Source organism: Lobosporangium transversale (genome assembly GCF_002105155.1).
Source record: "Lobosporangium transversale strain NRRL 3116 chromosome Unknown BCR41scaffold_3, whole genome shotgun sequence".
Classification (NCBI taxonomy): Eukaryota; Fungi; Mortierellomycota; class Mortierellomycetes; order Mortierellales; family Mortierellaceae; genus Lobosporangium; species Lobosporangium transversale.
Window position 1 is genome coordinate 412,796 of NW_019028981.1, and position 27,334 is coordinate 440,129.

General features: G+C 41.4%; 6 protein-coding genes and 1 non-coding gene across 7 annotated transcripts; 3 read left to right on the top strand and 4 right to left on the bottom strand.

Moving 5' to 3' along the window:
• Window positions 1-2,434: 2,434 nt before the first annotated feature.
• On the top strand, window positions 2,435-4,417 carry BCR41DRAFT_299799 (cytochrome P450; the record flags this gene model as incomplete). The annotated part of the gene is made up of 2 exons (XM_022020538.1): window positions 2,435-2,621; window positions 3,234-4,417. The coding sequence occupies 2 exons, from the start codon at window positions 2,435-2,437 to the stop codon at window positions 4,415-4,417; spliced, it is 1,371 nt and encodes a 456-aa protein (XP_021885403.1).
• A 219-nt stretch (window positions 4,418-4,636) lies between these two features.
• On the bottom strand, window positions 4,637-6,121 carry BCR41DRAFT_299536 (hypothetical protein; the record flags this gene model as incomplete). Its single annotated transcript, XM_022020526.1, has 2 exons — window positions 4,637-5,522; window positions 5,619-6,121. The coding sequence occupies 2 exons, from the start codon at window positions 6,119-6,121 to the stop codon at window positions 4,637-4,639; spliced, it is 1,389 nt and encodes a 462-aa protein (XP_021885404.1).
• Window positions 6,122-8,616: 2,495 nt separating this feature from the next.
• BCR41DRAFT_t20 lies at window positions 8,617-8,688 on the bottom strand. The gene has a single exon. It is a non-coding gene; the product is annotated as a tRNA-Asp (tRNA).
• A 4,247-nt stretch (window positions 8,689-12,935) lies between these two features.
• On the bottom strand, window positions 12,936-14,650 carry BCR41DRAFT_345732 (hypothetical protein). The gene is made up of 6 exons (XM_022022779.1): window positions 14,436-14,650; window positions 14,276-14,286; window positions 14,101-14,169; window positions 13,894-13,979; window positions 13,587-13,782; window positions 12,936-13,474 (listed from the first exon to the last, which is right to left on the bottom strand). The coding sequence occupies exons 1-6, from the start codon at window positions 14,518-14,520 to the stop codon at window positions 13,007-13,009; spliced, it is 915 nt and encodes a 304-aa protein (XP_021885405.1). The 5' UTR covers window positions 14,521-14,650; the 3' UTR covers window positions 12,936-13,006.
• Window positions 14,651-14,814: 164 nt separating this feature from the next.
• BCR41DRAFT_345733 (ubiquitin-conjugating enzyme E2 N) lies at window positions 14,815-16,390 on the top strand. The gene is made up of 4 exons (XM_022022780.1): window positions 14,815-15,255; window positions 15,395-15,509; window positions 15,801-15,932; window positions 16,116-16,390. The coding sequence occupies exons 1-4, from the start codon at window positions 15,229-15,231 to the stop codon at window positions 16,286-16,288; spliced, it is 447 nt and encodes a 148-aa protein (XP_021885406.1). The 5' UTR covers window positions 14,815-15,228; the 3' UTR covers window positions 16,289-16,390.
• Window positions 16,391-16,556: 166 nt separating this feature from the next.
• BCR41DRAFT_367297 (hypothetical protein) lies at window positions 16,557-17,798 on the bottom strand (the record flags this gene model as incomplete). The annotated part of the gene is made up of 1 exon (XM_022026290.1): window positions 16,557-17,798. One exon carries the CDS (start codon window positions 17,796-17,798, stop codon window positions 16,557-16,559), a length of 1,242 nt encoding a protein of 413 aa, XP_021885407.1.
• A 4,801-nt stretch (window positions 17,799-22,599) lies between these two features.
• Window positions 22,600-26,596, top strand: BCR41DRAFT_331389 (importin subunit beta-3; the record flags this gene model as incomplete). Its single annotated transcript, XM_022021795.1, has 5 exons — window positions 22,600-22,785; window positions 23,012-23,264; window positions 23,454-23,629; window positions 23,767-26,264; window positions 26,385-26,596. Coding segments are annotated over 5 exons (3,324 nt in total), but the record flags the coding sequence as incomplete, so codon positions are not given.
• Window positions 26,597-27,334: the final 738 nt, after the last annotated feature.

A 27,334-nucleotide genomic window follows, 5' to 3' on the forward strand; every position in this document is an offset into this window, starting at 1 on the left:
ATTATATGTAAGTCCAAAATCCCACTCTTTTTGTTTAGGAAGGTTATGTCGAGGATTATTTTTTAAGCATGCAAGAGAGACCCCAGCTCTTTTTTTTTTGAGAGAGAGAGAGAAAAAGAAAGAGATCGAGTATAGTTGTAGATATTTTGGCGTACATGTACCGTACATGATCGGGGAATTAATACAAACAACCTGGATCTTTTGCTAGCCATGTGCTGCCACAAATTGTGGGGAAAGTAGAGACGTGGGGTGTGAGCACTTGACAGAATAAAATAAACATTGCTTGAAGGGACGTTTAAAACTCAATTTTGCCAAAAAGGTCAAGTCTATTGTAAAGTCAAAGCTACCATCATATGCTGCCAAGAATCCGAGGGTCAAGAGAGAAGGGAGTCGTAATTTATACTCATAAAAAAAGAGAGAGAGAAGCCAAGATTTAATCTAAACATGGTTTTTGTGCACAGCTTGGCAAAAAATGGATTAATTGTCAATTAGAGTTAGTAGCACACACAGCACACTAACTTCACATTAATATATTTAATATTACCATCAGACAATAAATGCTGACAGAACGAAACTTCTGGCCATAGCACAATGCAATATATAAACATACTTATTTACTTCGTAGCCAAGCAATTATCACTTTGTATAGAGCTTGCTGACAGATTCATGTTATTTCCGTTGATTGCATTAATGCACGGTGAGTGTTCAGGCCGCACGAGAACGATAGATCGTGCGTAGCGCAAAAGAAAAATGAAGACGCGTTTGGTGGTACCAAATTTTTATCTTCAGTTTCTTGGCATTGTTCTACAAAAAGAGTAATGTGTTTCTTTGATTCCCCTTTCTCGTTTTTTCCCCTTTTTTCTTTGTTTTCATGTGCAAACGACCAAAGCACCCACGATGGGGACACGAACGCTGTATTTACCAGCCTAAATAACTATGACGAAATTCGATGTCCTTTGTCTTTTCTGTTTCAGAAACAGAGAGTGTTTATTCAAAGTTCGGTTTTTCAGTGTGGGTCAGGACCCTGTCATGTCCTGTCAAAAGGAGTGGGCTTCGCCTACAACTGTATATATATACAGATGTACACATGGCTTGGCAGCCCATGCGATCATAGTTTTGTTATATCTGTCGCTTTAGGCCAACATTTTATGTATTGTTGTTTACTCGGTGACATTTGTATTATATATATACTTTTGAATATCTATATATTCATTCACAAAAAACACGGACTAAAAAAAAACAGAGTTCTGCATCTGCATCGAACTACATCATCTGACGCGCCATGGATCACATATCGAAAGAAACAAAAAAGCTTTGGGGTAAAAACAAGGACCGGTGTAGGCCATATTAATACGCCATGTTCACAAACCATTAGTTTAGTCACTTGAAATGATGAGAGATGGTTGGAGCATTCAATAATGGTATATACTCATCTACATACATGTACATGCGCATGAGGCGAATGCTTTCGCCTTCATTCCGTGCGAGCCTCTTCCGCTGGTTGGACATGGATATTATTAGAGCCTATGAGTGGTGCGAAAGACCGTAACATCTGTATTGAATCGATGTTCACTTTTTATATTCCATATTTCATTTTCTCAGGTACGTAATGTGCAACAATGTCAGTAAGATGTTCTGGAGTAGTTTATTAACTCTGTTAAGGTGGATAATGATAATAGAGCCAATACGATGTACAAATGGCATGAATATATATACATATATATATATATATAATAATATTATATATACATGCACAGGGCGATCGTAAACAAACAAAGGATCCAGTTTAAAGTGATACTTTTTTCTAATGGCACAACAGCGTGTCCTAGATCAATTCAATCAAAGTATAATATACCACGCCTTCTTTGTTTACAACACTAAACGAAGACGCAGAATGATCATCACATCTACACCTCATTCTGGACTGAATTGGGATAACCATCAAGGAAAAAAAAATAAAAAAGTACATAAAGAACCTCGATTTCACTTTTATTCCTTTTTTTTTTTTTTTTAACCGTTTTTGTTTTCAACTTGAGAAAAAAAATCGATTCCTTCTCATTCTCTCTCTCTTTCTTTTTCTTTTTTTGTTCTTATTCTTTTATCCTGCATTGTATATTTCCTTAACTCCCCTCCACTCTCTCCTTCACTCTTCATATATCAGTGTCTCATAAGCACCAACCAATTACTTCGTCTTTATACTATCTATCCTTTTACAATGTCTGCACAAGTGGCCACCGTGACTCCTTCTATGGTCTCAAATGCTATCGCATTACTTCGTCAACGCCAGAAGGCGCTTATCAAACGTGGTAAGGCCAACCCAGCCATGACCATGTTGGCCTTGACGGCAATTCTCTACTACTGGCTCGGCCGCATGCGCGCCAACAAAGCTCCTCCACGTGGCAAGGCTATCCCACGTCTCAAGAGCAAATTGTTCATGATCGATGTCGCATATGCTTATGTTAGTTCCAGGATTAGAGGAAATGAGCTCAAGTATGTCCAGAATCTCTCAAAGCAAGGCTACACATTGAACACATCCGTCATCGGTCACAATTTGACCCTTGTCTTTGAGCCATCTTCCGTTCAGCATATCTTGGTCAAGAATTTCGAGAACTATCCCAAAGGTAATATTCTTTTTTATCTTCACAAACTCACAAATTCATACATTTATGCACGTACTTTGAACAAAAAAAAAAAAAAAAAAAAAAAAACCTTTCCTAAAGATGGCGGGCAATTGGGTTTTATTATACAAGCACACAATCTTTTTTTCTCCACAAATGAGAGGCTCCCATGCGCCATTCCCCCCCTCCACACCTTATTTCATTTGCCCTATTCAAACTTCTTGGCATTGCTCATAAAATCCACATGCTCCTCTGCCTCCATCGCATCACTGTGTCACTTCATCAATGTCTTGGTTGTCTTTCCTTTCTTTGGACGTTACAGAATGCCTGCTATGCTTTGTTTACTCTTTGTAGTAACCCACCCACCCCACAAACATCGATATGAATTTCCTGAAATCCACAACCCCAAAAATAAACACCTTCTTTTCGCTTCGATTCACAGCATGCATACACTCTAAAGTAAACACGTACAATAGTCTGCCGCTTTTTTTTTTTTATTCCGTTATTCCATGTCTTAATGTAAACACGTAAACAAATAAACACAACCATTATGTCGTTTTTTTTTAAATATACTAACCTTTTTTAATTATACGAATATGTAAACACAAACATTAGGAGCTGCATTCCACAGAGCCTTCTCTGCATTTATGGGTACTGGTATCTTCAACGCTGACGGGGCAGCATGGAAGAATCAGCGTGCGATTGCACGCCCTCATTTCCAGGTTACGGAGTACAAAGGAGCCGCCCATATCGAAACACAAATTAACCAAGTCTTTGGTATCCTTGACAAGGCGATTGAAGCCGGGGACATACTTGATGTACAAGATCTCTGGTCCCGCTACACAATCGATACAGCGACTGGTTTCTTGTTCGGGGCCTGTGCCAATGCATTGGATGTTCCTCAATCCAAATTCGTCTCTGCATTCAACTACACACAAAAGATTTGTGGTTGGAAGATCCGTCTATGTGATTACCAATCACTTATATACGCACCAGAATTCCCACAGAAGATCAAGGACATGGACGCGTTCTTGATGCCAATTGTCGATCAAGCCGTCGCTAAGGAGATCAAGCGTCGTGAAGATGGCAAACTTGGAGATGCGAATGAGGATCGTCATGAGAACTTGCTAACACATTTCTTGAACTCTGTGGACGAGAATGGCAAGCCCTTCGATCGAATCTATCTCCGTGACATGTTGATGAACTTCTTGTTGGCTGGCCGTGACACCTCGACGAACCTGTTGAGCTTTATGTGCTACCATCTGGGCAAGTATCCTGATGTGATGGAGCGTGTTCGTCAAGAGATCTTTGAGGTCGTAGGTCGTGACCGTAAGCCTGAACATGATGATATCAAGAGGCTCAAGTTCTTGAAACAGGTCATCAACGAGACCTTGCGTCTCTACCCTGCTGTGCCCTTCAACATCAAGACCTCCTTGGAGGACGATGTTCTTCCCAATGGTTACTTCGTTCCCAAGGGTTCGATAGTCGTTCACTCATCCTATGTCACTCACCGTATGAAGGAATACTGGGGTGAGGATGCAGAAGAGTTTGACCCTGACCGCTGGGGCCCAGAGCGTGTCAAGATCATTAGGCCCTTCATGTTCTTCCCCTTCCATGCTGGTCCACGTATTTGCTTAGGCCAGAACTTTGCTTACAACCAGGCTATGAACACCTTGACTCGTCTCATCCAACGCTACACATGGAGGGTCGCTGATGGCTTCGAACCTATTCCTGAATCCGATATTACTATGTACTCTAGAAACGGAATGCAGATCATTTTCGAGAAATACCGCGACTAAGAAATATTTGTAAAAAAAGTAAATAAATTAATCAAAAGGAATCAAAAAGAAAAAACATATGATATTGAAGTAGAGCAGACTGTTTATTGGTACATAGATAATAATAGTACAGGCGAAGCGATCTTTGCAGGAAAGGTGGTTAAAATGGGAATATGTAATTGCAAGTATTTATAAAAACAGGTGTGAGTATATTTTTTATGAGGGATGTGAAAACGTGTCTTAATGACCTTGGCTCGCGAACAAGTTTGGGAAGTGCCGCCCATAATACACGCTTTCAATATGTCGACGACTTTCCATGATTTTATCTGGAATCCAGAAGACGTTTTTGAGTAATGATGTCTGTAGTCCATTTCCCTTCCTTTTTTCCTCTCCCTCATTCTCCAGATCCCGATGGCGGCTTTCAACATTCTGAACCAAATGCTTAAAAGCGTATTCAAATTTAGGTCGGATACTCTCGATGTTCCTAGCGCCCAGTCCAATATTGTTATTCACGTCGTTCGGATCCAATGCATTCATACCAAGGCGTTTGCGATTGCTTCCTTTTTTCTTCTTATCCGTTGGTGGTGGTGCCGGGAAATAAGCCCCGCCTGTACCACTAATGCCACAATCATTGGCATCGCCATCAGCAACCATGATTCCCACTTCACTATAATTAAAGTGAAAGCCATAAAGCTCAAAGAATTCAATCAAAAGCACTCCAAGGTTATCTTCTGGATCCAGCATTCGACTCTGAATCATAGGGTGCATCTGAAGGAAGCTTAAAACCATGACCATCGTCAAGAACGAACCAATGCCTCCGTGAAAGGGCTCATTCGATCGATTTAATTTTAAAAAGTGCTTGATCAATATCGTCAGCGGGCGTAATCCTGGAACCGTGTTCATATACTGCTTCGTCAGAATCGCTCCTTGTATCCCATTCGCCACATTGAACGAGATGTCCACCGACAGCTGACTGATATTCTCTTTGAATTTGATGAGAGGCACTTTCGTTCTTGTGATACATTCAACATCCTCCGTCACCTTCAAATGCTTCAGATGCCTGCTCAATTCGTGGAGCTCCCCTGCGGAAAAATTTCCTCGCCTTAATACAACCATATCGATATCACTTTTTTTTTTTTTAAAAAAAAAAAAAAAAAAAAAAAAAAGTTAGTTATAAATCTCATAAAAATAAAAATAAAAATAAAAAAAAGGCTTTCTATACCTTGTGGGCAGATATATTTGAGTCTCGAAACTTCCAAAGACCTCAACGACTGCACCATCCCACAAGGCCTGAACTGCCCTGCAGACCCTTTGGTAGACATAGGTCCGCACCTGATGCTCCTCTTGAGTCGGACTTATGTACGCCACGAAATCCTTAAGTTCCTGAGTCAGCATCATTGGAGCCGAGGGTAGATCTGAATATCGACGACGGCCCATCCATGGACATCCAGGTGGTGGACCTAACGTGGTAGTGCTTTCTATGTCTTCAACATCATCACTATCGCCCATGGCAGAACCAGCATCCCGCTTCCTTTTATGTTGTACCAAAGAGTAGAGTCGTTCTGTCGTAGCAGTGGTAGAGAAAGAAGAAACTGTAGATTCGAACCGGACAAAATCCTGACCCTCTTTAAAGCCATCACTATCCTTTCCAAATGAGCGACGTTGCTCGGATCTCTTTGGTCTGCACCTACTAATGACATTAGAATCAACTTCTGCTTCCCTCATGAATATTTTCTTCGGTACGTATTTTTGAGCACTCGAAGCTGCGTCAATCAATCCTTCAATGACTATATCATGCGATTGACCTCTTAGAGACCTCACTCTTTTCTGGACGTTTTTCGAAGACTGGATGTTTGGAGATGGATCCAGTAAAGGCATATTTGAAGAAGGAGAAGAAGGAGAAGATTTCTTTGAGAGCTTTTCTTTTCGCTTTTGACGATTTCGTTGCCTAATCTTTGCAAATTGCTCAGCCAACAAAAGCCCTATCGATGGAACGTTTAATGATGATGTTGCCTCAATGTCTGTTCGCACTGACCCATCATTTTGCTGAATAGACGAAGTTCCTGATTGTTTTTGTTGTAGTTCTTGTTGATGTGGTCGACCCGAGGACGATGATTCGATCGGATCATAAAGATTTGAAGTGGACGTAAGTAACGATTTCTGTGTATATTGTGGATCCACGTGTGGTTGTGAATAAGATCTAGGCTTTTCCCAAAGCCCCGGTGAATAGTCATATTGGAGGTCCTGTTCATATTCATCAAAATGCGTTCCAGCATGTGCAATCGGATCTGGAAAATAGTGATAATACTCTGAAGTTTCTTTATTTTGCTGATATTGATCCCGATCTTGACACTGATATGCCGATTCCTCGGTGTTCTTTTTATTCGAAGCGCTATTTGCGCCACTACTTCTATCCCAATTATTTGATTTTCTCTTGGCTTCATGTTGCCGACGATGCTCCAAGAGGTGAGGTCCTGGTTTTCCGATTCCAAGAATTTGATTAAGCGATTTCTTTTTCTTCTTCATTTGAGACCGATTGCTTCCATTCTTCTTAGACTTTTTGCCACTACTGCGGTTATTGAGGTTATTGATTCGCATTAAAAATAAAAAACCCCAGCAGTGTACTCTGTAAACAAATGCAAAACATTAAAAAAGGTTGTGACTATTCTTTTAATAAAAACGAAGGGTTAATCTAATTGGCTAAATTTTATTGACAGTCCCAGCTGCCAAGGAACACCTTATGATTTTGCTTTTTTGATCCACTCTCTGGATACACTCTCGCTAATTCGAAGTTAGGCAGAGGGAAGGCTGAGTCAATTCTCGTTGCAAATTGCCTTCGGGGAACAACAACAAACTTTCAATATTCATCTACGTTCTACCGACTCCGCTTTTACAAAGGACATTAGTACTCTCTCTTCTAAAAGCTCCTTTCCAGCCTTTTCCACCAGTGTCTGATTTACAATTTTCTGTATCCTTGCAGCGAATGTCTGTCTGTCTGTCTTCTAGGCGCTCCTTTTCGAGCCTGCTATTTTCTGATTCAGAATGTCGACTTGTTGTTGCGTGAACTGACGGTTACTCCTTTGCTGATCTCCGAGGAATGCTAACTGTTGGTCCACAAACCTACTTTTTTGCTGATAATGTTCAGGCGTAGTCGCTAGAACTGGCATCTCCTTTCCTTAGGAGTCAGGCAAGAGCGGTTTGAAAGACCTGGATGGCTTGAAAGACCTAGCTGTTCATGACACTCGTCATTCACACTGGTTTCGCCGCTCGCAAGCACTCGTTCATCTTCCTTGTCCGGTGCCTCTTGTTGCATATTTCACAGTACACGTGCTACATAAAAATTAATATGTGTGCCACACAAGATCTGTATTTTATACACAAAATAATATATACAAACGGTTGTATATCATAAAAACACGCCCCATGTGTAAATAGTAACAAGCAGGAGGCGCAGTGCGAGCGTAGTGGAGGCGTAGTAATTATACACGTTTGCACCATGGTTACTCTATGTATGGTGCCCGTAGACAAACTTGTAGTTACACTTAGATACGATTTTGAATAAATACCCCATGGATGTGATGTGTGTTCTCACATCTTATTTTCACTTACTTCTGTCCCTGATTACTACTTGTCTGTCTAAAATTTTTCACCTCCAGATTCGAATCGCAAATTCTAAATGAATTGGTGGTAACTAGGCTTTCCAGTTTGCAGCAACCTTGTCTGAAGTGGCGGCGAATTCCCATACCGATTGGATACGTTTTACTGCACACACACTGAAAGGGCATGCTCGCTTTCAGGGTCCCGTGTGAAAATGGCCGTAGTCCCTGTCGAAGAGCACCGGGTTTTGACTACGATGTCGGAATGGACCTTCTGAATATGTTCCTTTTCCCCCGTACTTATTAGCTTTTCGTCCTTGTCCAACAATCCTTTATCACAACGGTAATATGAAAGGCATCTGATATGACAGGAAGAAGCTGATCTCCTAACAGTTGAACCATCTGCAGGTGGCCTGATTAAAGTCATAGTAGTTACAATGAGGCAAGGAAGGTGCAGAAGAAAAGTAAGTGTGGGGGAGCAAGAAATAGAAATAAGGTAAGTAAGTATCTAAGACTGAAATAAAGACCCGCAAAAAAAAAAAAATGTTTATTTGCACGGAGGGCGAAGTGTAAATAAGGCATGTACGGACCGTGCCAAAAAAACGATTTATAAACAAAAGAAAGCTCTTTGACCGGGAATTGAACCCGGGTCTTCCGCGTGACAGGCGGAGATACTGACCACTATACTATCAAAGACTCTTATATGAGAGCTGTCGTAGAGCATCTACTAGTGATCTCTGGAAACTAGTAGGTAATGATGAAAAATGAAGAATTGGGCAAGAGCCTCGTGGTTTTGGGATACGATAGTGATCCTAAGTAATTAAGCCCAATGGCTGAGTAGTATACTCGTCAGGGCACCCCCCTGTCTAGCCCAGGGGCCGGGTTCGAGTCCTGGTTAAGGCACATAAAGTGAAGCAAACATGTGCCAGGTCAGGGATTTGCTTGAGTTTTTATACTTTCTCTCCGAGACAGCCTAGTGTTCTCCGCTAAGGCTAAGATCGTGGGTGCACTACCCTAAGTCGCCTGGCTGGCCACATGTCTTAGGTTTATATTCCACCCCCCAGCCGAACCAGCGGTACATCTGGCAGCACATCCCCCCCATCCACCCACTTGACTAGGACAGCGATGATCACAAAGTTTGACGGAGTCCAAAGTAGAAATTTCAGACCAATCCCGCAAGATTTGGGTCCACATGCCAGTGGATTTGATCGAATAGAAAAAAATTAAAAGTCGTCCTTAGCTAGAGTCGGCACGCCAGCCTCCGCGGCTTTTCACGGGCGCAACAGGCCACATCGGAAGGATGGACTTCGAGTACCGATCACGGTGTACATTGGTAGAGAAAAACATGGATACGAATTGGCTCTTCACAGCCATCCCGTGCGAACTTTGAGAGTTTCGCTTGTTTCATAGTTGAGGGCGATATCATTACTTTAGAGCGAGATTATGAAATAAAATTCCTCACCTCTGTGGGTTCTTGTTAACAGGAAAAAAAAAAAAAAAGATAGTGATCCTAAGTAATGCTTTGAATGATTTTGAGGATGCTGCAAAAGGGCATCGATAATAAGAAGAGAGATCTTTAATAACTGCTAATTTTCTGAGAATTCATAATGAGAATAATGAAGATAAACTCACCTGCAAAAGGGCATCGATAATAAGAAGAGAGATGCCGTTTTTGCAGTGAAGGAAAAAGCTACTTAAATACTATTTAAAAATGGTAGAAAATAGGATGATAGGCAATAAATAAATTGAAAGGAAATACATATTTAGGTAAATGAATAGGCGTCATTTACGACAGAGCATTTGAGACGTATATTATATAAATATCAAACTAAGATAAGAATTAATCTATTTGACAACCCGGGTTGTCACTCTTGACATGGAGGAAAGAGTTGAAAGCAGTGCAGGAGCAAGCACAAAGGGCCAGAGAGAGAGGTGTAGACCCACCAAGGACAAAAGAGCCAACTTTTACTGCGGCAGAGGAGGACTACATTTGGAAAACTCTAGAGATGCATATCGATGGTGTGCGAGAAGTACGACGCCATGGTGATAGGAACGACGGTGATGAGGAAGAGAGAGAGCACACACCAGAGTGGTCTGTGCAGGACATTTACCATGGACTTACGCCCAAGTCCATTGCTCAGAGTTGGAAAGTTGGCTTCAAGACAACAACAAGGATAGCTACATATATGGCAGGGCGCTTCGTCAAGGCCATAGAGGAATTCGGTCGTACAGAAATCTGGAACAAACGGTGTAAAGTCACCGTTGAATGGGAAAAGGCTCGCGGAATCACTGCTATGAGCAAACGCGCTAGAGGACGCAACTGTGTTGGGGAGCACAGACGTAGTAGCAATGATTTCCTTGTCCCTTCCCTCAGATAAAGACAGAAGCTGAATGTAAAAGAGATCTACAAGATCGCGGATGACCGAGTCCGGGACAGTTACCTTGGGAAAACCAAACTGGACGTGATGGAGCGGCTAGGTGGAATGAAGTTTTTGATGACTATGGATAGCGGATAATTTGTCGCGTTGCGCAACAGGCCACGTCGGAAAGGTGGACTTTGAGTACCAACCACGGCGGTCAGGGTTTATGAAATCATGGATACAGCGGCTCTTGTCGTTTGTGCAGTAATAGCTGTTTATTGACTATAGTTTCTGGAGCATTTTGTTCATAGAGTGTAGAAAATAAATCCCATGACCCTGAGGGTCCTTGTTATCAAAAAAAAAACCCGGGTTGTCACTCTTATTTGACAACCCCCCCCTAATTTAGCAGTCACGCCGGCTTATTTGGCAACCCAGGTCTTCAATTTTCACTTTTTTGTAATTTGACAACCTGGGTTGTCAAAAAAAGAAGAAAAATTGTCTTTTTCAACCTGTCACATGACAAGTCTTCACCCTCTTGCACTTATGGAGGGCCTTTCTCAGCTGGATTTCTAAAATGGTGGCAACACTCCGTTATCATGACTGTGGTTATAGCTTCTTCTGTCTCTCTTTTTTTCCTTTCCGCGTCTTACGCATGCGCCATCAAGCGTCGCATAACCACTCCGAATTTATGTATGCTTAGTGCATGTTACCCGTATAGGCACATTTTCTATAAAGCAAACCCTTGTTTTAGAAATCAGTTGTAATAAAAAACAACACCTCGTAACCAAAAAAAAAAGTTTGTTATTTGAAGGAAGCTTTTAGATTGCTGGAGGGATTTCGTGTTGCTGAGGGATAGCAATAGAAACGATTTTCACATAATAATCTTGCCAATAAAAAAAGGGTTGTCAAATAATAATGAGCTTGGGGTTGTCAAATTAGATATTTTACTATTTGGCAACCCGGGTTGTCACGCAAAGAAAAAAAATTGAGAAAAATAATTAAGGGGGGGGTTGTCAAATAAGAGTGACAACCCGGGTTGTCAAATAGATTCACCCCTAAGATAATGATGCTAGTATATCACGTGAATATATCATGTGACATCCTGATTAGATGCTGGAGACTCAGGCCGTGAAGTGGAAGGAGATAATCCAAAATGTGGATGTGATAGGGAGAGGATATGGAGGAAAGAATTGAAAGCAGTGCCATTTATAGAGCTAACATCTAAATAAATCCTACATGACCTCGTGGGTCCTTGTTATCAAAAAAAAAAAAAAAAAAAAAAGGAAAGAATTGAAAGCAGTGCAGGAGCAAGCACAAAGGGCCACCATGGACAAAAGAGCCAACTTTTACTGCGGCAGAGGAGGACTACATTTGGGGAACTCTAGAGATGCATATCGATGGTGTGCGAGAAGTACGACGCCATAGTGATAGGAACGGCGATGATGAGGACGAGGAAGAGGTAGAGCACACACCAGATTGGTCTGTGCAGGACATTTACCATGGACTTACGCCCAAGTCCATTGCTCAGAGTTGGAAAGTTGGCTTCAAGACAACAACAAGGATAGCTACATATATGGCAGGGCGCTTCGTCAAGGCCATAGAAGAATTCGGTCGTACAGAAATCTGAAACAAACGGTGTAAAGTCACCGTTGAATGGGAAAAGGCTCGTGGAATCACTGCTATGAGCAAACGCGCCAGAGGGCGCAACTGTGTTGGGGAGCACAGACGTAGTAGCAATGATTTCCTTGTCCCTTCCCTCAGATAAAGACAGAAGCTGAATGTAAAAGAGAGAAGTTTGTCGACCTAAAGGTTCAACTGCACGAATTAATACTCCTTGTGGGTCACCCTTGTCTGAAGAAACAATGTTGAAACAATAATACATTCCATAAATCAAATAAACATAAACATAACCACCGCCTACAAGATCGCGGATAACCGAGTCCGGGACAGTTACCTTGGGAAAACCAAACTGGACGTGATGGAACGGCTAGGTGGAATGAAGTTTTTGATGACTGTGGATAGCGGATAATTTGTCGCGTTGCGCAACAGGCCACGTCGGAAAGGTGGACTTTGAGTACCAACCACGGCGGCCAGGGTTTATGAAATCATGGATACAGCGGCTCTTGTCGTTTGTGCAGTAATAGCTGTTTCTTGACTATAGTTTCAAAAAAAAAGTGGCTCCTTGTAATAAAGCAACCTGCTTATTGAGTATTTCTAATGGAAGTAAAGCCGTACCACAGGACAACAGGCAAGTAGGGAGTAGAGCCGTCCCACAGGTCCCCAGGGACCAAGGAAGTCTACTCAATGCTGACGTATTTTATGAACAGGATGTTGTACTCTGGTAGTGTGATGATGCGGCTTCGGCCGATAATTGGATACCGCTTTATTTGCGACCCCAGTAATGGGGCAACCCATTTATAGAGCTAACATCTAAGTAAATCCTACATGGCCTAGTGGGTCCTTATTATCAAAAAAAAAAAAAAAAAAAAAAAAAATTATCGAGTCTATTTCCAATAAACCCTCACGATCACTTAGGCCTCTGTTATAAAAAAAAAAAAAAAGGATTTTTTTGTACATTGCTTCTACTAATTTTTTGTACCTGTGCTATAAATATGCATTTTGATTCAGGTCTATGGATTTTCACTCATAATGCTTTAAGCAACAACTGCAGCTGCCTTGGTGGACCATCCAGAAGCGCCAGTACGCATGCGCTCGCCTTCAAAGACTTCCTTGACCTCCAAAAGATCGCCTACGCGGATCTCGCCTGAATGGGTATTAGGTACTGCATTGATTCCAACACAAGCGAAGAATTTGGCCTTCTTGCCCTTATCAACTCGGCGAACACTCTGCAGGGTTTTCTGAGGTTGAAGCTTGTCCTTGATGCCAGTCTCAGGATCAATATTAGGCATGTCACAGCGTGTGCAGCGACAGGTAAAGTAGTAAGTCACTCCGCGAATGTCGACTGTACACCAGGTGTCCTCTTCCCAAGGTTTAGAAACACCTGAGATGAGAAGGTTAGGGCGAAAGTTGAGATGTGAGACAGGCTTCTCCAAATGAGTGTTAACATCCACCATCGACTCTTCTGAAAGGCAGAGGAGGGGGTAGTTATCAGCAAACGCAGTCTAATTTTTCAATTATATTAGGGAAAGAGGAAGAGAGAATGTGTGTTTTAATACCAAACAATGATTAGCGGGTTATAATTATGGTTGAGAGTGGTTGAGCGAATAAGCTTACCTCAGGCTCAAAACCAATTTCAGCAACACCAGGCGCATGCTCGATAACTGGGCGCTTATGGTGAGGCGATTTGTAAACGAGGCGGGAAGGGACGCCTAAGTAATCGGTAAAGAACTGAGCTGCTTCATCACCAAGATCAGCGGACTCAAGTAAATCTCCCCAGACGTTAACGGTGCGCTTCTCGTACTTGCTGATGCTAATACAAAAAAAGAAAAAAGAAGATAGATGGTCCCAATTGCTAAATTAGCATCGCGATATGAGGGACCAAAGACAAGGCAGAGATGGCTAACAGGCACGAATACTTTACTCAGGGACCAAGGGAAGAGTCAAGGTCTTGTCTGCAGCGATAACAACAAGCTCATTGCCAACAATCTTCGGTTCGATCAATGTCATCTAGTGATGATAATTGAAAAAGCATCTTTTAAAAAGTCGTTACTAAAGCAGTTATAGATAAGCAATAGGAGCGGTAAAAGGATATTGAAAGAGCAAACCATTTGCATTCCAGGAAACGTACCGAAGGAAGCTCTCGCATGGTTCTTTGTTTGTTAGTTTCAGGATCGACAACCAAAAAGACGCGATCATGCTATTCCATCAGAAATGGAGATAAAAACACTATGCTTTAGTTTCCACAACATTGAATGGGTGAAATGTTTAAAGTATCGTTGCGCATGGCAATTGGAATAATTTACCAGAAGACCGTCTGTTGATCCCCAACATTTAAATATTGGTTCATTTCGTGTAAAATAAAGGCAATGGATAGGAAGGTGATGTAGAAGATAAATATGAATATGGTCAGATTTATTACTTGGCGCTGCGCAAAAGCAATGGTGGCATTATTATCATTATTACACTTGGAGAGCTGCGACTCCTCCAACTCGACAGCCTTGCACGACTTGATAGGATAGATGTAGATCTTTGAAATAACAGGAGCCATGATGAAATGAGTCTAATTGTGAAGTGGTGAAGAATGACAAATGTAATTTGAGGAAAATGTAATTAGAGGAAAATAAAAAAGTTTACACAAATCGATTTTTTATAGGCATAGAGGAGGTGACGGAGGAGCCTTAAAAGCTTCTTTGGATCAAACCCTTTCAACTGAGAATCTCCTAAAAGCCGGAGACTTTCTTTGTAAGCGTGCCTTATCCACCTTCATTTTAGGCCCTTTACTTTCATGACAAATCGTGACTCAAAACAAAAGAAAAAAGTCCTTGGCTTGCGCCCATTGGCACTATCCTAATGGTTTATCAGCCAAGAATAACATTTTTCATCGTTCACTAAGCTTGAGGAATACATATTTTTTGGGGGACAAATTCAAGTCCACTATATCAGTTCACACAGATTGCTTCTTGCAGCACCCGGATTGGCGACAAGTGTCGACGCCAACAGTAGCTGGGGGTTATAGGGCTCATATGCCGAAACCAATTAGTGTCTTGTCCTTATGGCTATCGAACTGAATGGATCATTGACGCTTGAGACTACATTGTCCCCAAGCTCTAGACGAATGTGACTTGTTTCATGTTAAGCCTACTCTTGTGTATCCACACGCGTTATTCTTTTTTCAATTTTGTAATGTTCCTGTTCAACATTGTCCTTTGCTTCATTTCTCATTCCATCCAACTGACAACAGCAGCAATAACAATAAATGGCTCTGCCTAAGCGTATTATCAAGGTCCGTTGAATGTCATCAAGCTATTCAAGGATATTCCCTGCCTTTTTTTGTCAAATCCTCTTTCCTTCTCTTTGTTGTCCATGTTATGATGTCTTTTGGGATCATTTTGTTTTTAATGCGTAACTAAAATTCAATATAGGAAACAGAACGTCTGATGGCGGATCCTGCTCCAGGCATTAGTGCAATGGCTCATGAGGACAACCTCCGTTACTTTGATGTCATCATCACTGGGCCAGAGCAGTCTCCTTTCGCAGGTAAAAAAAAAAAAAGCTTACAAACATGACTATCGTAATGGTCAAAAAATACTTTTAATGGAATCATATGGGGGTTTCACGAGGTTCCTTTGATGCAGGTTTTATGAATAAAGATTTCATTGAAAGCACTTTGTACAATGAAAAGAACAAGCAGCAGCAACGGTCAATGTAGCTCATCCACATGGACAGCAATATGCAATATTAATAAGAGTCCGTCTACAATGGATCCTCTATTTATTCTTTATCCTTCAAACTAAAAATTGATGCATTACTACTTGCTCTTGTGTATAGGTGGCGTCTTCAAACTGGAGTTATTTTTACCTGAAGAGTATCCCATGTCACCTCCTAAAGTCCGATTTTTGACCAAGATCTATCACCCCAATATTGACAAGCTCGGACGTATTTGCCTTGATATTCTGAAAGGTAATTAAAAAAAAAAAAAAAAAAAAAAAAAAAAAAAAGCCGAAGCATTATATGCTGTTTGCCATAAGTGTCAAAAGGAAACATATATCCATACCATTTCATTTTGACGATTTACATAATATTGTCTCAATTTTCTTTTGTATTTACTTGCATCATGTTGGTGTGTGGTTTATCAACAATCAGACAAGTGGTCACCTGCTCTTCAGATCCGCACGGTGTTGCTGTCTGTCCAAGCATTGCTCTCCTCCCCCAACCCTGATGATCCCCTTGCAAACGACGTTGCTCAACATTGGAAGGAGAACGAGAATGCTGCAATCCAAACTGCACAGGAATGGACGAGAAAATACGCCATGTAGCTTGAATAATAAACACAAAAAATTATGAAAAAAGAAAAAATGAGAAAAAAATAACCATAAATAAAAAACTACTCATTTTGTGAGCGAGTATGTATAAAAAAGGAACAAAACATGCGGTGTCTATACTATCAATGACTCTATTTGATTTCAAAAGAGGTTTAACTCGACTTTTATATAGTAATCAAGGTTTCAAAGGAAAGAAGGCAAGAAGAGGTTTTTATCGTACATGAGTGGTGTATTAGTTTATTTGACTATATGATGTATAATGTTACAAGTTCTTTGGGAACCACTCTCCATAAAGATTTGGCCTACGTCTTTCGACGGAATCTTTATAAGCTTTGAGCATGAACCCCATCCAGCTTTTTGGCTCGATTGATGCCTGCCAGCTATTATGCCAATGATATGCGTAAGCTCCAGTAAAGAAGACTTCAGGACCAGCTGAAAATTCGACTTCTTCACCTTCTTGTCTAGGACAAACCGTATTCGGTGCCTCATGGAACACATCAGTGAATCCAGGCAAGTCCTCAAGCATTTTTTCTGGATCGGTCGATTTTGTAGGCTCTGCATGGTCTACACGCAACCATAGTGGGTCAAAAACTGCAGGAGGAACCATTATCAGGCCATTGCCCTCGATCGCCTTGTCCTGTGGACGAAGATATTCGCGCAACCGTGCTGGATGATAAATTTCTTCAGGTCTCATGCCATGCAGGACTCTCAGCTGACGACGGCGGAGACGGCGATGGGAGGATGATTTGGGAAGCGGTTTCAAGGCTTTGTTCTTGACATGGGTCCTGACTTGGTGGACAAAATCCAGGGTACTTTTTTTGGCTACTGATGCTTCTTTCTCTTCGTCCCTGATATTTTCTAACTCTTTTTCACGTCTTTCTTCTTCCTCCATCTCCTCCATTTCTGCTTCTAGCTGCTGTTCTTCCATCCGTTGTCGCTGCAGTTCTCGCTCCAACTGTTTCAACCTTAAAATCTCTGCTTTTCTCCTTTTGGCGCCATCCAAGATACGTCTGGCCACAGAGCTTCCAGGAAGCAATCTAAGGATAGCAGTGTTGTACATTCCGGTATGGCTCCATTCGTATGCAAATTCGAGCCCGGCATCATAAAACGGTGACATGTCCTTAAGAAGTAAGACGTCTGCATCCAAGTAAATGCCCCCGTTGCGGTTCAAAATCAAGAAACGAGCTTCATCTGAGAGTGCAACAGGCTTCGCGGGCCCATCCTTCCCGATCTCTTGTTCTGACTGCTGATTCGGATAAGAATATGCGAGTTCTGCTGTCTGATTCCACGAGTGGATGGTAATGTATTGATTCAAAGGCTCTGTGACTAACGGGGCTGAATAAGGATTTTTGATATAATCCTCTGGGACACCTCCTGGAAGATCCGCAGAGTCGATCCACAGATGCAAGTGTGCACGGTTAAGAGGTTGTGTGAATAGAAATGCATGCGAACTCAATGATAGTTTGTCTGTGATAGGTCCACGCCAAAAGATATGAAAATCCATCTTGTTGCTATCGATGGTGATAGGCGGCGATGCCGAGATTAGATACTCATGCTCTCTTTTAGCAAGATAGTCCAAACAGTGGGCAGATGTATGAATGCGGCGATTGCAAGGCTCCTTGATCGCGGCAAACTCGATAACGCGGTTATGAGGCGGTCGCTCCAAGAAGCGCGGGTGTTTACTGTTGGCTTCACTGTCTTTGGTATTGTGGATATACTCCATCCATTCGCGATATGAGGAGAAATCTGATGAAATGTCGTTGGAGTTCACAGTTGGCTGTCGTTGCTGATTGATGATGATGTTGGTGTTATTTATGGAATTGCAGAAGGCCACGAAGGCTCTTGAGTTTAAATCTGTAATATGTGCATTCTTACTAAAAAGTCTCTCATCTAGTGGTTGATACTGTTCCGTTGACTGTTCCTTGGTCATATTAGGATTTGATAGTGAGGGTGACGTTAATGACGACGGTGAAGAGTGGGTATATGGTCTCGGTGTAGAAGATGATTCATCCATATCCACGCTGTTGAGATCTGACCATAAGGAGAGATAGAAGAGTGTAGCGAACGCACTAACAGCAGCCAAGATGGCGACTGCTTGGTACTGCAGCACCAGCTGCATTAGAAAGAGGGATTTCGTTACGCGTCACAGGACTTAGGTTGCTTTGCTTTTGATGATATATTCTCAAACAAGTAAAAGGCAGGAGAAGCAAATAAAGACGTCTAGCGTTTTGAATGAGGAATGAGGAATGAAGATGGAAGAGTGAATCAGTTTGTCAAGGAGGAGAGGGATGATACAAAGAAAAACGATAAAAGGAAGCGGTTTTCTGGAAGCAAAAAGAAAGAAACAAAGAAACAAAGAAAAAAAAAACGTTGTTTGTATGCGTGTATCAAGGATGCTCGCCGCCAATATTTATACAGATGTAGTTTGGTATCAATTGTGTAATATTAAAATGTTTGATGTCTTTATTTGTCTTATTAGTGTTTGAAAAGAAGAACTGTGATTCTAGAGATAAAAGGGTATGTACAATGTAAATGTCCAATGAGGAGGCAGAAAGATCTTTATTTGTTACAACACTCACATAAAACAGCCCCATCTCTTGTTCGCTTGGAAAATTTAAAAATGTTGCTCCTTAGTAAAATTTCGAGTTTGGTCCATTAGATAATACGCTACAGAGGCTGGTCTGGTGAAACCCCATAATTTGTATTATAGATTAAGAGGCATGGACTTGGTAGCTTGCTCGTGTCATTCTTTTCTACCTTTTTGCATGCATGTACTAATAGATCGTAGCGAGTAGGCACCAAACAGGTGTTTTTTTTTTTTTTTTTTTCTGTTATAAAGATCTCCCTCCTTGACTGTTGTTATTGTTGTTTGTAAGTTATAAGCAGACGAGCACTGCCCTGGTTTTGAAAACAAGGTTGTCACGAAATTATTACAATTGTGGAACAATTGGAATTGGCAATTCAGAAGCAGCACACGAGCCAATTATGATTGCTCATTTGATGGCGAAAAAAAAAGAGGGCTCACAAAAACGATGAAATTCGGTAATATCAGTATAGATATACTTTAGGAACATTTAAAAGTGATGTTGCCTTGTTTGAACAGTAAAGATTATACAGTATATATTACAAACGTTTGTCTGATTATGTTCTTCCATAATGAGGAAATACAACAGTAGTTAATTTTCGAGAATTTGTCTTCATACCTTTGCTGATTGACAAAACGAATCATTCAGGATTGAATGCGTAGTATATGTTTAATTCGGAAATTAAAAGAAAAAGTCTTGTTCCTTACCCTCATAGCATTAGGATATAAGCCCTTCATATGCACAGTGGATTGAGCAATTAGCCATGTTCAACCCACGTTTCTGGTATCTGGACTGGAACTTAATTTGTCAATCTGATAGTGATTCATTAAACCTCAGATAAGGCAATAAAAACGTGCATGGTTTGCTATTGCTAACTCAAGTAGACTTTTTTTCCTCGGTTCCATTCCAGCTGAGTTGAATAGAATAGTTTCTGTCTTGGGGAATTCATTAGTTAAATATCCTAACTCTTGCAAGTGCACAAAAGAAAAGAATGATGGTGATACTTATTCAACTGCCATGTATCGTCTGGTTCATCTAGCTGCGACTCCATACTAAAGCAATGATTTGATGGTTGCATTGATGTATCCGAGGCTATTCAGGAATTACACATATATAATCCTGACTAAATGAAGGTCGTTGGTGCAGCATCACCTTATGACGATCTACTACCATTTTTTACAGTCGAGCATCAGCGAAGTTCTCGCAGGTCGCAGCAGAAAGAAGGATAGGGACGAGAGAAGTAATAGCAGCAGTTGCAATGGTGTAAAATACTCTTAAAAGCAAGAAAGAAAGTCAAGGTGGTGTGCTCTAGACCAATATGTGTGAACAAGAGAGATTCTGCTTTAAAGGCAAGTTTTTTTAAGGAGCGAATTAGAAAAAGAGCGGACAAAGGTTTGAAGTGGCTACCTACTTTCTTGGCGAAAAAAGATAAGTACGATTTTCTGCAGCACCTCAAGTCATTGAATGGGTTGTTACTGACTATTCAAGCAGGCTTTAAAACTGATAAATATATGTGATCCATTTTAATTTATGACCTACATATTCTTCAAGGAGATGGTTGCGTGGAAGATAAATAAGCATGTATGAATGCAGTTTCGTTGATTCTGTTGCTGATCAATTCATTGAGCAGTGGGCTCACGGATTTCAAAATATATATATTTGAAAATATATATCAAAATATGGCAGTGGTTGGAAGAAGCGAGCCACATTGATATGGATGCACAAGTCAACTGGCATTTAGAGCTGCACTGGGATAGGGTTTCGTCTCAGGATCATGGTTAATAGCACCTTACCAGATATTAGACTTCTTGATCCAAGAGTTACAAAAGACGCGCGAGAATCAATCCTTCTGTGCTGCAATGCGATGTGGTTGACAAACGGAGGCCATCTGTGTCATGTGAGGCATGTATGTCTTTGAAAGTTTTGTATAAAGACGATCCATAATCTATAGCTTAATTTATTTTTTTCTTTCTTCTATACGTTCCTTATTGCCTAAAAGAGATGGGGCAAGGAGCTGAAGAACAGCGAAAATATGCTACAAAGACTCAATATATTTGACACGCAAGTTGTTAGATGAAGAATTAATGAGATTAGTGTAGCTATGGAGGGTCCCGGTTCTTTTCGAAGGTGACCTAGGATGTGGGTTGACCTTTGGTTAATCTGAATGCCATCATTGAAGCGACAGGAAAACAAGATTTACTTGACACTAATAGCCTTCTTGGTTGATAAAGATGCACGATAGTGAGTGCCTATCACATGTGGTTGAAGTGGTTATCATTAGTATACTTGACTCACCATTTCAATAACCTGCGCAGGAATAATGGCTGGATTTATTCGTTTTTTGTTGTGTGATTAATAAAAAAAGAAAAAAGAAAGGAAAGCCAAAGTTACCCCGATCTGCCCGCTTCAGCTTTGTTTCTTCTGCTAACCAGTGTAAGCATGAAAGAACTTCCTTTCTTTATGCGAACTCATGAATGAGAGGCCTTATGAATAAATTGATGTAATATATACGTGCGCATGTAAAGGATAATAAAGATGACAGACGGTGGAAGCATTGACCATGTTGCATAGGAGTGGGAAATTGTCCAGATGTAGTCTTAGGGATGCTCCCTTCTTTCTATCACAATGGGGTCTGTGAGTGTTAGTGTAATAATACCGCGTCGAGGTCTACGTTTACCGTTGTGCAGTTAAGGGTAAGAGAGAAAAAATGCAATCATGTCACTTGGATCGTACAGATCATGTAAAGAACACAACAAAGGTGCTTTTTTTTTTGTACCCCCTTGGAAGTTTCTATTCCATGAGAGGGGTTGTGGAGAGAAATCAAAAAATCCAGTGCTCTTTTTTTTTTTTTTTTTTTTTTTTTTTTTTGCCGAGGGATATGATGCATGCATGCAAGTTTTGAATGTGTGGGGTTGTAGTCTTTTATTTACTTTTTTTTTTTGGTCTGATGACCACTTCCTTTTTTACTTATTATTCTAATCAAAGAGTCCAAAAGAGTGCTGTTTCACCAAACGCGACCAGGACGCGTTGTTTTTTTTATCCTTGTCTTGTACTTCCGGATCATTCTTTCTCTCTCCATCTAGGCTAAGTACTCACTCACACTCACCTTCATTTCCATTGACTCCACATAAAGCATTGAGCGGCGAGCATGGACGAGTTTTTGTTTTGCCACATTGCCACATTGTCATCACTGTCCTTGGCCTTATTTTGGGTACATGTACATGTTGAGGAAATGAACTTTAAAGATCTGTAAATAAATAAATAAAAAGCACATCAGTTCTCGCCATCATCATTCTTTTTTTCTTCTTGCTCTCACGGTTGCTATTCTCTCATTTTCTCCCGCTTTTTGTGCTTTACCTTTTTGTTTGTTCAAGATCTGCCTGCATATCCCTTCGCGTGACAGCATTACTCTTTTTTTTTTTTTTTTTTTTTTTTTTTTTTTTTTCCCCCATCGCATCGAGCCACAATTGTGTCCCTGTCTGTCCCTGTTTCGCTTCCCCTTTCCCCATTTTTTTTTTTTTTTTTGTGTGAGAGAGGAAAGAGATTTTTGTTTATCTAACTTGCTTCCTCCACAACTTCGACATTGGTCATTCTTCACCATCTCCCAAACTAAGGCAAACACATCCGAAATTTACTTCATTTCACATCTCTTACTCTCATTACTTCTTTCACTCTCACTCTCACTTCTCATCCTTCATATAAAAAGACACAATGACTCGAATGTCATGCCCAGTTCAAGAGAGTGTACTCCAACAACTATTCAAGGTTCTCACCAACCTGGTATCAAGTGATAACACAATCCGAGCCTCGGCCGAGACCTATCTTAATGCTGATTGGATACTCAAAAAGCCAGATGCTCTTCTCTCTGGACTTGCACACTTTGCAAAACATAGTGAAGTGGCCGATGTAAGTCATAAGACAAAAAAGGGGGATCTTGTTAGGAAAAATAAAGATAATGCAGGTTCTTGATCTGGCTGATCAATAGAGAGATAGAAAGAGGGGAAGAGTGAGAAAGGGTTGGATCGCGTGAGAAAGATGCATCAGACATAAAGGGCGTGTTGTTCATTTTTTATATATATGTATATTTATTCATATTTCTTATTGTATTCTACTATCCTTCACGTCGGGACAGTTACGTTCTTTCGCTGCAGTCTTAACACGTCGAGTTGCTTTCAAAGCTCCCGCGAACCAAGATGCCAGATCATCAGGGACCAAGTCTCCATCATCGCCTATTCCATCTTCAGCTAGTTCGGAAACAACGTTATGGGGCAATGTACAAGAAGATACTCGGACGTATGTCAAGGCTCAATTCTTGGAGTCACTTGTATTTGAGATTCAGAAATCTGTTCGTATTAAGATCTGCGACACCATCGCAGAGATTGCGCGTGCCAGCATCCAGAGAGAGGATGAGAATAATGAAAGAAATGAGAGTAAGTATCTTTCTAAAAGAAACAAGAAAACTTCCCATCTATTCCTTTTTTTTTTTTTTTTTTTTTTTTTTTTTTCACAGGATCTTTAACCTGCATGTTTGTGTTTGTGTTTGCGTTTTTTTTTTGTGACACCATCACTATTAGATTCCTTTTGGCCAGAACTTCTCCCAGCACTGTTTGAATGTGCCAAATCTTCAACTCCAGAAGTACGCGAATCTACTTACAGGATCTTTGCGTCAGTGCCACATCTCATCGCTTCACAAGATGTGGAGGTCCTTAAAAATGTGTTTGCTGCAAGCCTCAAAGATGAGAACCTTCAGGTATTATATGAAATCATTTTATCTCTTCCCGCAGTCTAGTGAACGTGATTAATCTTTATTATTATTATTATTATTATTTGTTTCTTTTCACCAACAGTCTAATGCCATGTAATTCATATGAATGAAACAAAACATAGGTTCGTCTAGCTGCAACAAAATCCGCAGCATCTTTCATGCTCGACACTGACCACAACACCCGTAATGCACTTATGCCTTTGATGCCATTTGTGCTCGATACCCTTAACAGCCTCATGACCGTCAAGGATGAGGCTGGACTTGTGGAAGGTCTCGGCGTCGTGATTGAGCTTGCAGAGAACTCTCCACGACTTTTTCGTCATGTCCTCATGACTATGGTCCCCTTCATGCTATTGATCATCAAGAACAAGTCCTTTGGAGACCAACCACGCCAATCTGCATTAGAGCTTCTACTTACGATTGCAGAATGTGCTCCTAATTTGATCCGCAAATCTGCTCCAGATTTCACGGTGACTCTTGTGCCAGTGATCTTGGAGATGATGAAGGAATTGGATGATGACGATCAAGAATGGTACGCAACCGATGATCAAAATGAAGATGATGAAGAAGAAAATTATGTCCTTGGAGAACATGCCATGGATCGGCTAGCTCGCGCTCTAGGCAGCAAAGCAATGCTGCCGGTCTGCTTCCAATACATCCCACAGTTGCTGGGCAACCAACAGGACTGGACAGCACGGCATGCAGGTCTTATGGCTGTTTCTTCAATCGCCGAAGGTTGTGCCCGAATCATGGAAAGAGAGCTGGCCAAGGTCCTCCATATGGTTGTGCCGTTCCTCAAGGACTCCCATCCAAGAGTTCGTTACGCTGCCTGTCACGCGATCGGACAGATGGCAACAGACTTCAAAGGCACGATGCAAAAGAACCACCATGCGTTAGTTCTCACCAATCTGATCCCAGTTATGGACGATGCCCCCCATCCAAGAGTCCGTGCTCATGCTGCGGCGGCTCTCGTAAACTTTTGTGAGGCAGCAGAGAAGCGTATTTTGGAACCATACTTGGATGCTATTTTTGAGAGACTGTTGTCGCTACTCAAAACGGGGACGACGTATGTGCAGGAACAAGCCATCACAACCATTGCCACTGTGGCTGACAGTGCTGAAGACCGTTTTGTAAAGTACTACAATGGGATTATGCCCTTGTTAATTGATGTTCTTCGCCAAGCGACAACCCCCGAATACAGGCTATTGAGGGGTAAAGCGATGGAGTGCGCCAGCTTGATTGCGTTGGCCGTGGGTAAAGATGTTTTTGGGCCTCATTCACAAGAGTTTGTCAAGTTGTTGGTTCAGGCTCAGACATCCTTGACCGAGCTGGATGATCCTCAAGCTTCCTATCTTTTGGCAGCGTGGGCTCGCATCTGCAAAGTGCTCGGACAGGACTTTGTCCCTTATCTCGACACTGTCATGCCACCACTCCTCACCAGCGCTGCACTCAAGCCAGACTTTGCAATTCTGGATCCTGAGGACGATGTTGCGTCCAAGTATCCTGCAGAGGACGGATGGGAGTTTGTTACTGTAGACGGCCGACAACTTGGTATCAAGACGACAATGATGGAAGAGAAATGTACTGCTCTTGAGATGCTGAACTGTTATGCGCGTGAGCTTGGATCCGGATTCCGGCCTTATATTGAAAGGGTTCGTGACATCGCATTGCCTCTCCTTCGATTCTACTTTCATGAGGGAGTTCGACGTGCATCCGCGGCTATTCTGCCACAACTGATCTCTTGCGCTAAACAGTCGGAGCTTGGGGAAGACTACCTACATAATATGTGGAGCGGTATTTGTCTCAGAATGATTGATACCATGTCTACAGAGACAGACGCTACATATTTACATCACTTGTACAATGCGTTCCACGAAGCGTTGGACTTCATGGGGCCCAGCCCTAGTCTCTCGCTCGAAATGATGGAGGCTTTCACAAAGGCAACCAAACGTCAGTTGAAGGAACTATACGCACGTTTGAAGGATCGTGAAGAGGCAAGGGCAGCTGCGGGATTGGAAGTGGAGGAACGAGTAGCGATTGAAGAAGAAGAGTTCAATGAGGAGTCTGTTTTGAATGAAATTTCGGGAGCGTTACAAAGCGTGCTCAAGTATCATGGCGTAGCATACATGGCCTCATTCCGAATGCTCACGTCGGTGATGAACAGGTATCTAGGCTCATCCAACTTGATTGCACGTCAATGGTCCCTCCGTGTGTTGAATGATTTTGTAGAGTTCACAGGTCAACATTCATGGCCGGTCATGGTCTCGTTCCTTCCACAGATGCTCGAATCAGTTGTGTTTGCAGACTCAGCAGAGATTCGTCAGGTAGCCTGCTATGGTATTGGTCTTTGTGGACAGTATGGAGGCTCACAATATGCAGAAGTCTGTGCCGCGGCTCTGTCGTTGCTTTTCCAAGTGATCTATGAGCCTGGCTCCCGAGACCCCGAGAATATCTTGGCGACTGAAAAAGCTATCGCTGCAGTGGCAAAGATTTGCAAATTCAATCATTCACAGTTTGATGTTAATGCGGTCTTACCTTCATGGATTCAAACCTTACCGATCCTGCATGATGAACGCGACGCGTCAATGACGTATTGTTATATGTTGGACCTAATTGAGGCGTAAGTGTTTCTCCCTCTTTGCTTAACTATCTGCCTATGAAATATAAAAGATACTTGATGATCGTCTATCCTCATTTTCTCTTGTTAATTATTAATAACAATAATATTGTTATTTTTTAGACAAAATATGGCACTTCTCGGTCTTAATAATGTAAATCTGCCCCATATCACAGCCGTAATGATTGAAGCGTTGGCAGCTGGGATTGTTCCTGAACCAATGATAGCAAGGATGATGCAGACATTTAAAGCAGCCCTCAGCATGTTAGATTCTAATACAACCACAGTCATCTGGAGTAAGATTGCACCCGAGAAGAAGAAAACATTACAGGAACTAAAGTACATTTAAAGACTCTTTGTGGGGTTCCGTTATATGAAATGAATAATAATAATAATAATAATAATAATAATAATAATAATAATAAAAAGTGTACATATTTTTATTCCTTCATATTGTTAGTCGGGCAAATCTGCCAGATAAAAGTTTTGAGCACTTTTTGCTTATTATTTTTTTTTTTCCTCGTCAGCTCATTAAGTAATACCTTCCTTTTCTGAGCACACATTTACGTCTGGCTCCGGACACATCTAGAAAGGTACCTTGAATGACAATTGCTTAAGTATCAAGTAAGGATTTTACTGGAATGTCGCTCGACTTAAAAGTTCCACATATAGGCATGTCTAACCACAGATTGACTCTTCGCATTGAGACGTTGCACAATATGCACGTGACTGGTATTTGTGTTACAAATTGCTGCGCCTAAACTTAATATTTTTGCTCCTTCGAAAGGACATCAAAGCTAGTATGAAAGCCATCCAGTCATTGAAGGTCATTCCTTCATTAATGCTTGGGATCTAAGAGAAGCATACAAAAGAAACATCTATCGCAACGCTGTAGGAGCAGACAGCATCGCTCGACGTGTAGACCGCGAGCTGACTGAGCTTACTCTGCCTCACATTATGGCCAAAAAAAAAAAAAAAAAAAAGATCCAGCCAGAGCTGCAACGTGCAAATATTCCTGAAGATGTTCTAAGACATGATAGGTGAAAACGTTACGTATACCTACTACAAGCGTA

Excerpts from the sequence above, each read along its gene's own strand:
- BCR41DRAFT_345732 (XM_022022779.1), bottom strand. The coding sequence starts at position 14,520 with ATGGCTCCTGTTATTTCAAAGATCTACATCTATCCTATCAAGTCGTGC. Across the intron at positions 13,980-14,100 it reads CCATGCGAGAGCTTCCTTCG|ATGACATTGATCGAACCGAA; the intron begins GTACGTTTCCTG and ends TATCATCACTAG. Across the intron at positions 13,475-13,586 it reads AAATTGGTTTTGAGCCTGAG|ACTGCGTTTGCTGATAACTA; the intron begins GTAAGCTTATTC and ends TTGAAAAATTAG.
- BCR41DRAFT_345733 (XM_022022780.1), top strand. The coding sequence starts at position 15,229 with ATGGCTCTGCCTAAGCGTATTATCAAG. Across the intron at positions 15,256-15,394 it reads TGCCTAAGCGTATTATCAAG|GAAACAGAACGTCTGATGGC; the intron begins GTCCGTTGAATG and ends AATTCAATATAG. Across the intron at positions 15,933-16,115 it reads TTGCCTTGATATTCTGAAAG|ACAAGTGGTCACCTGCTCTT; the intron begins GTAATTAAAAAA and ends ATCAACAATCAG.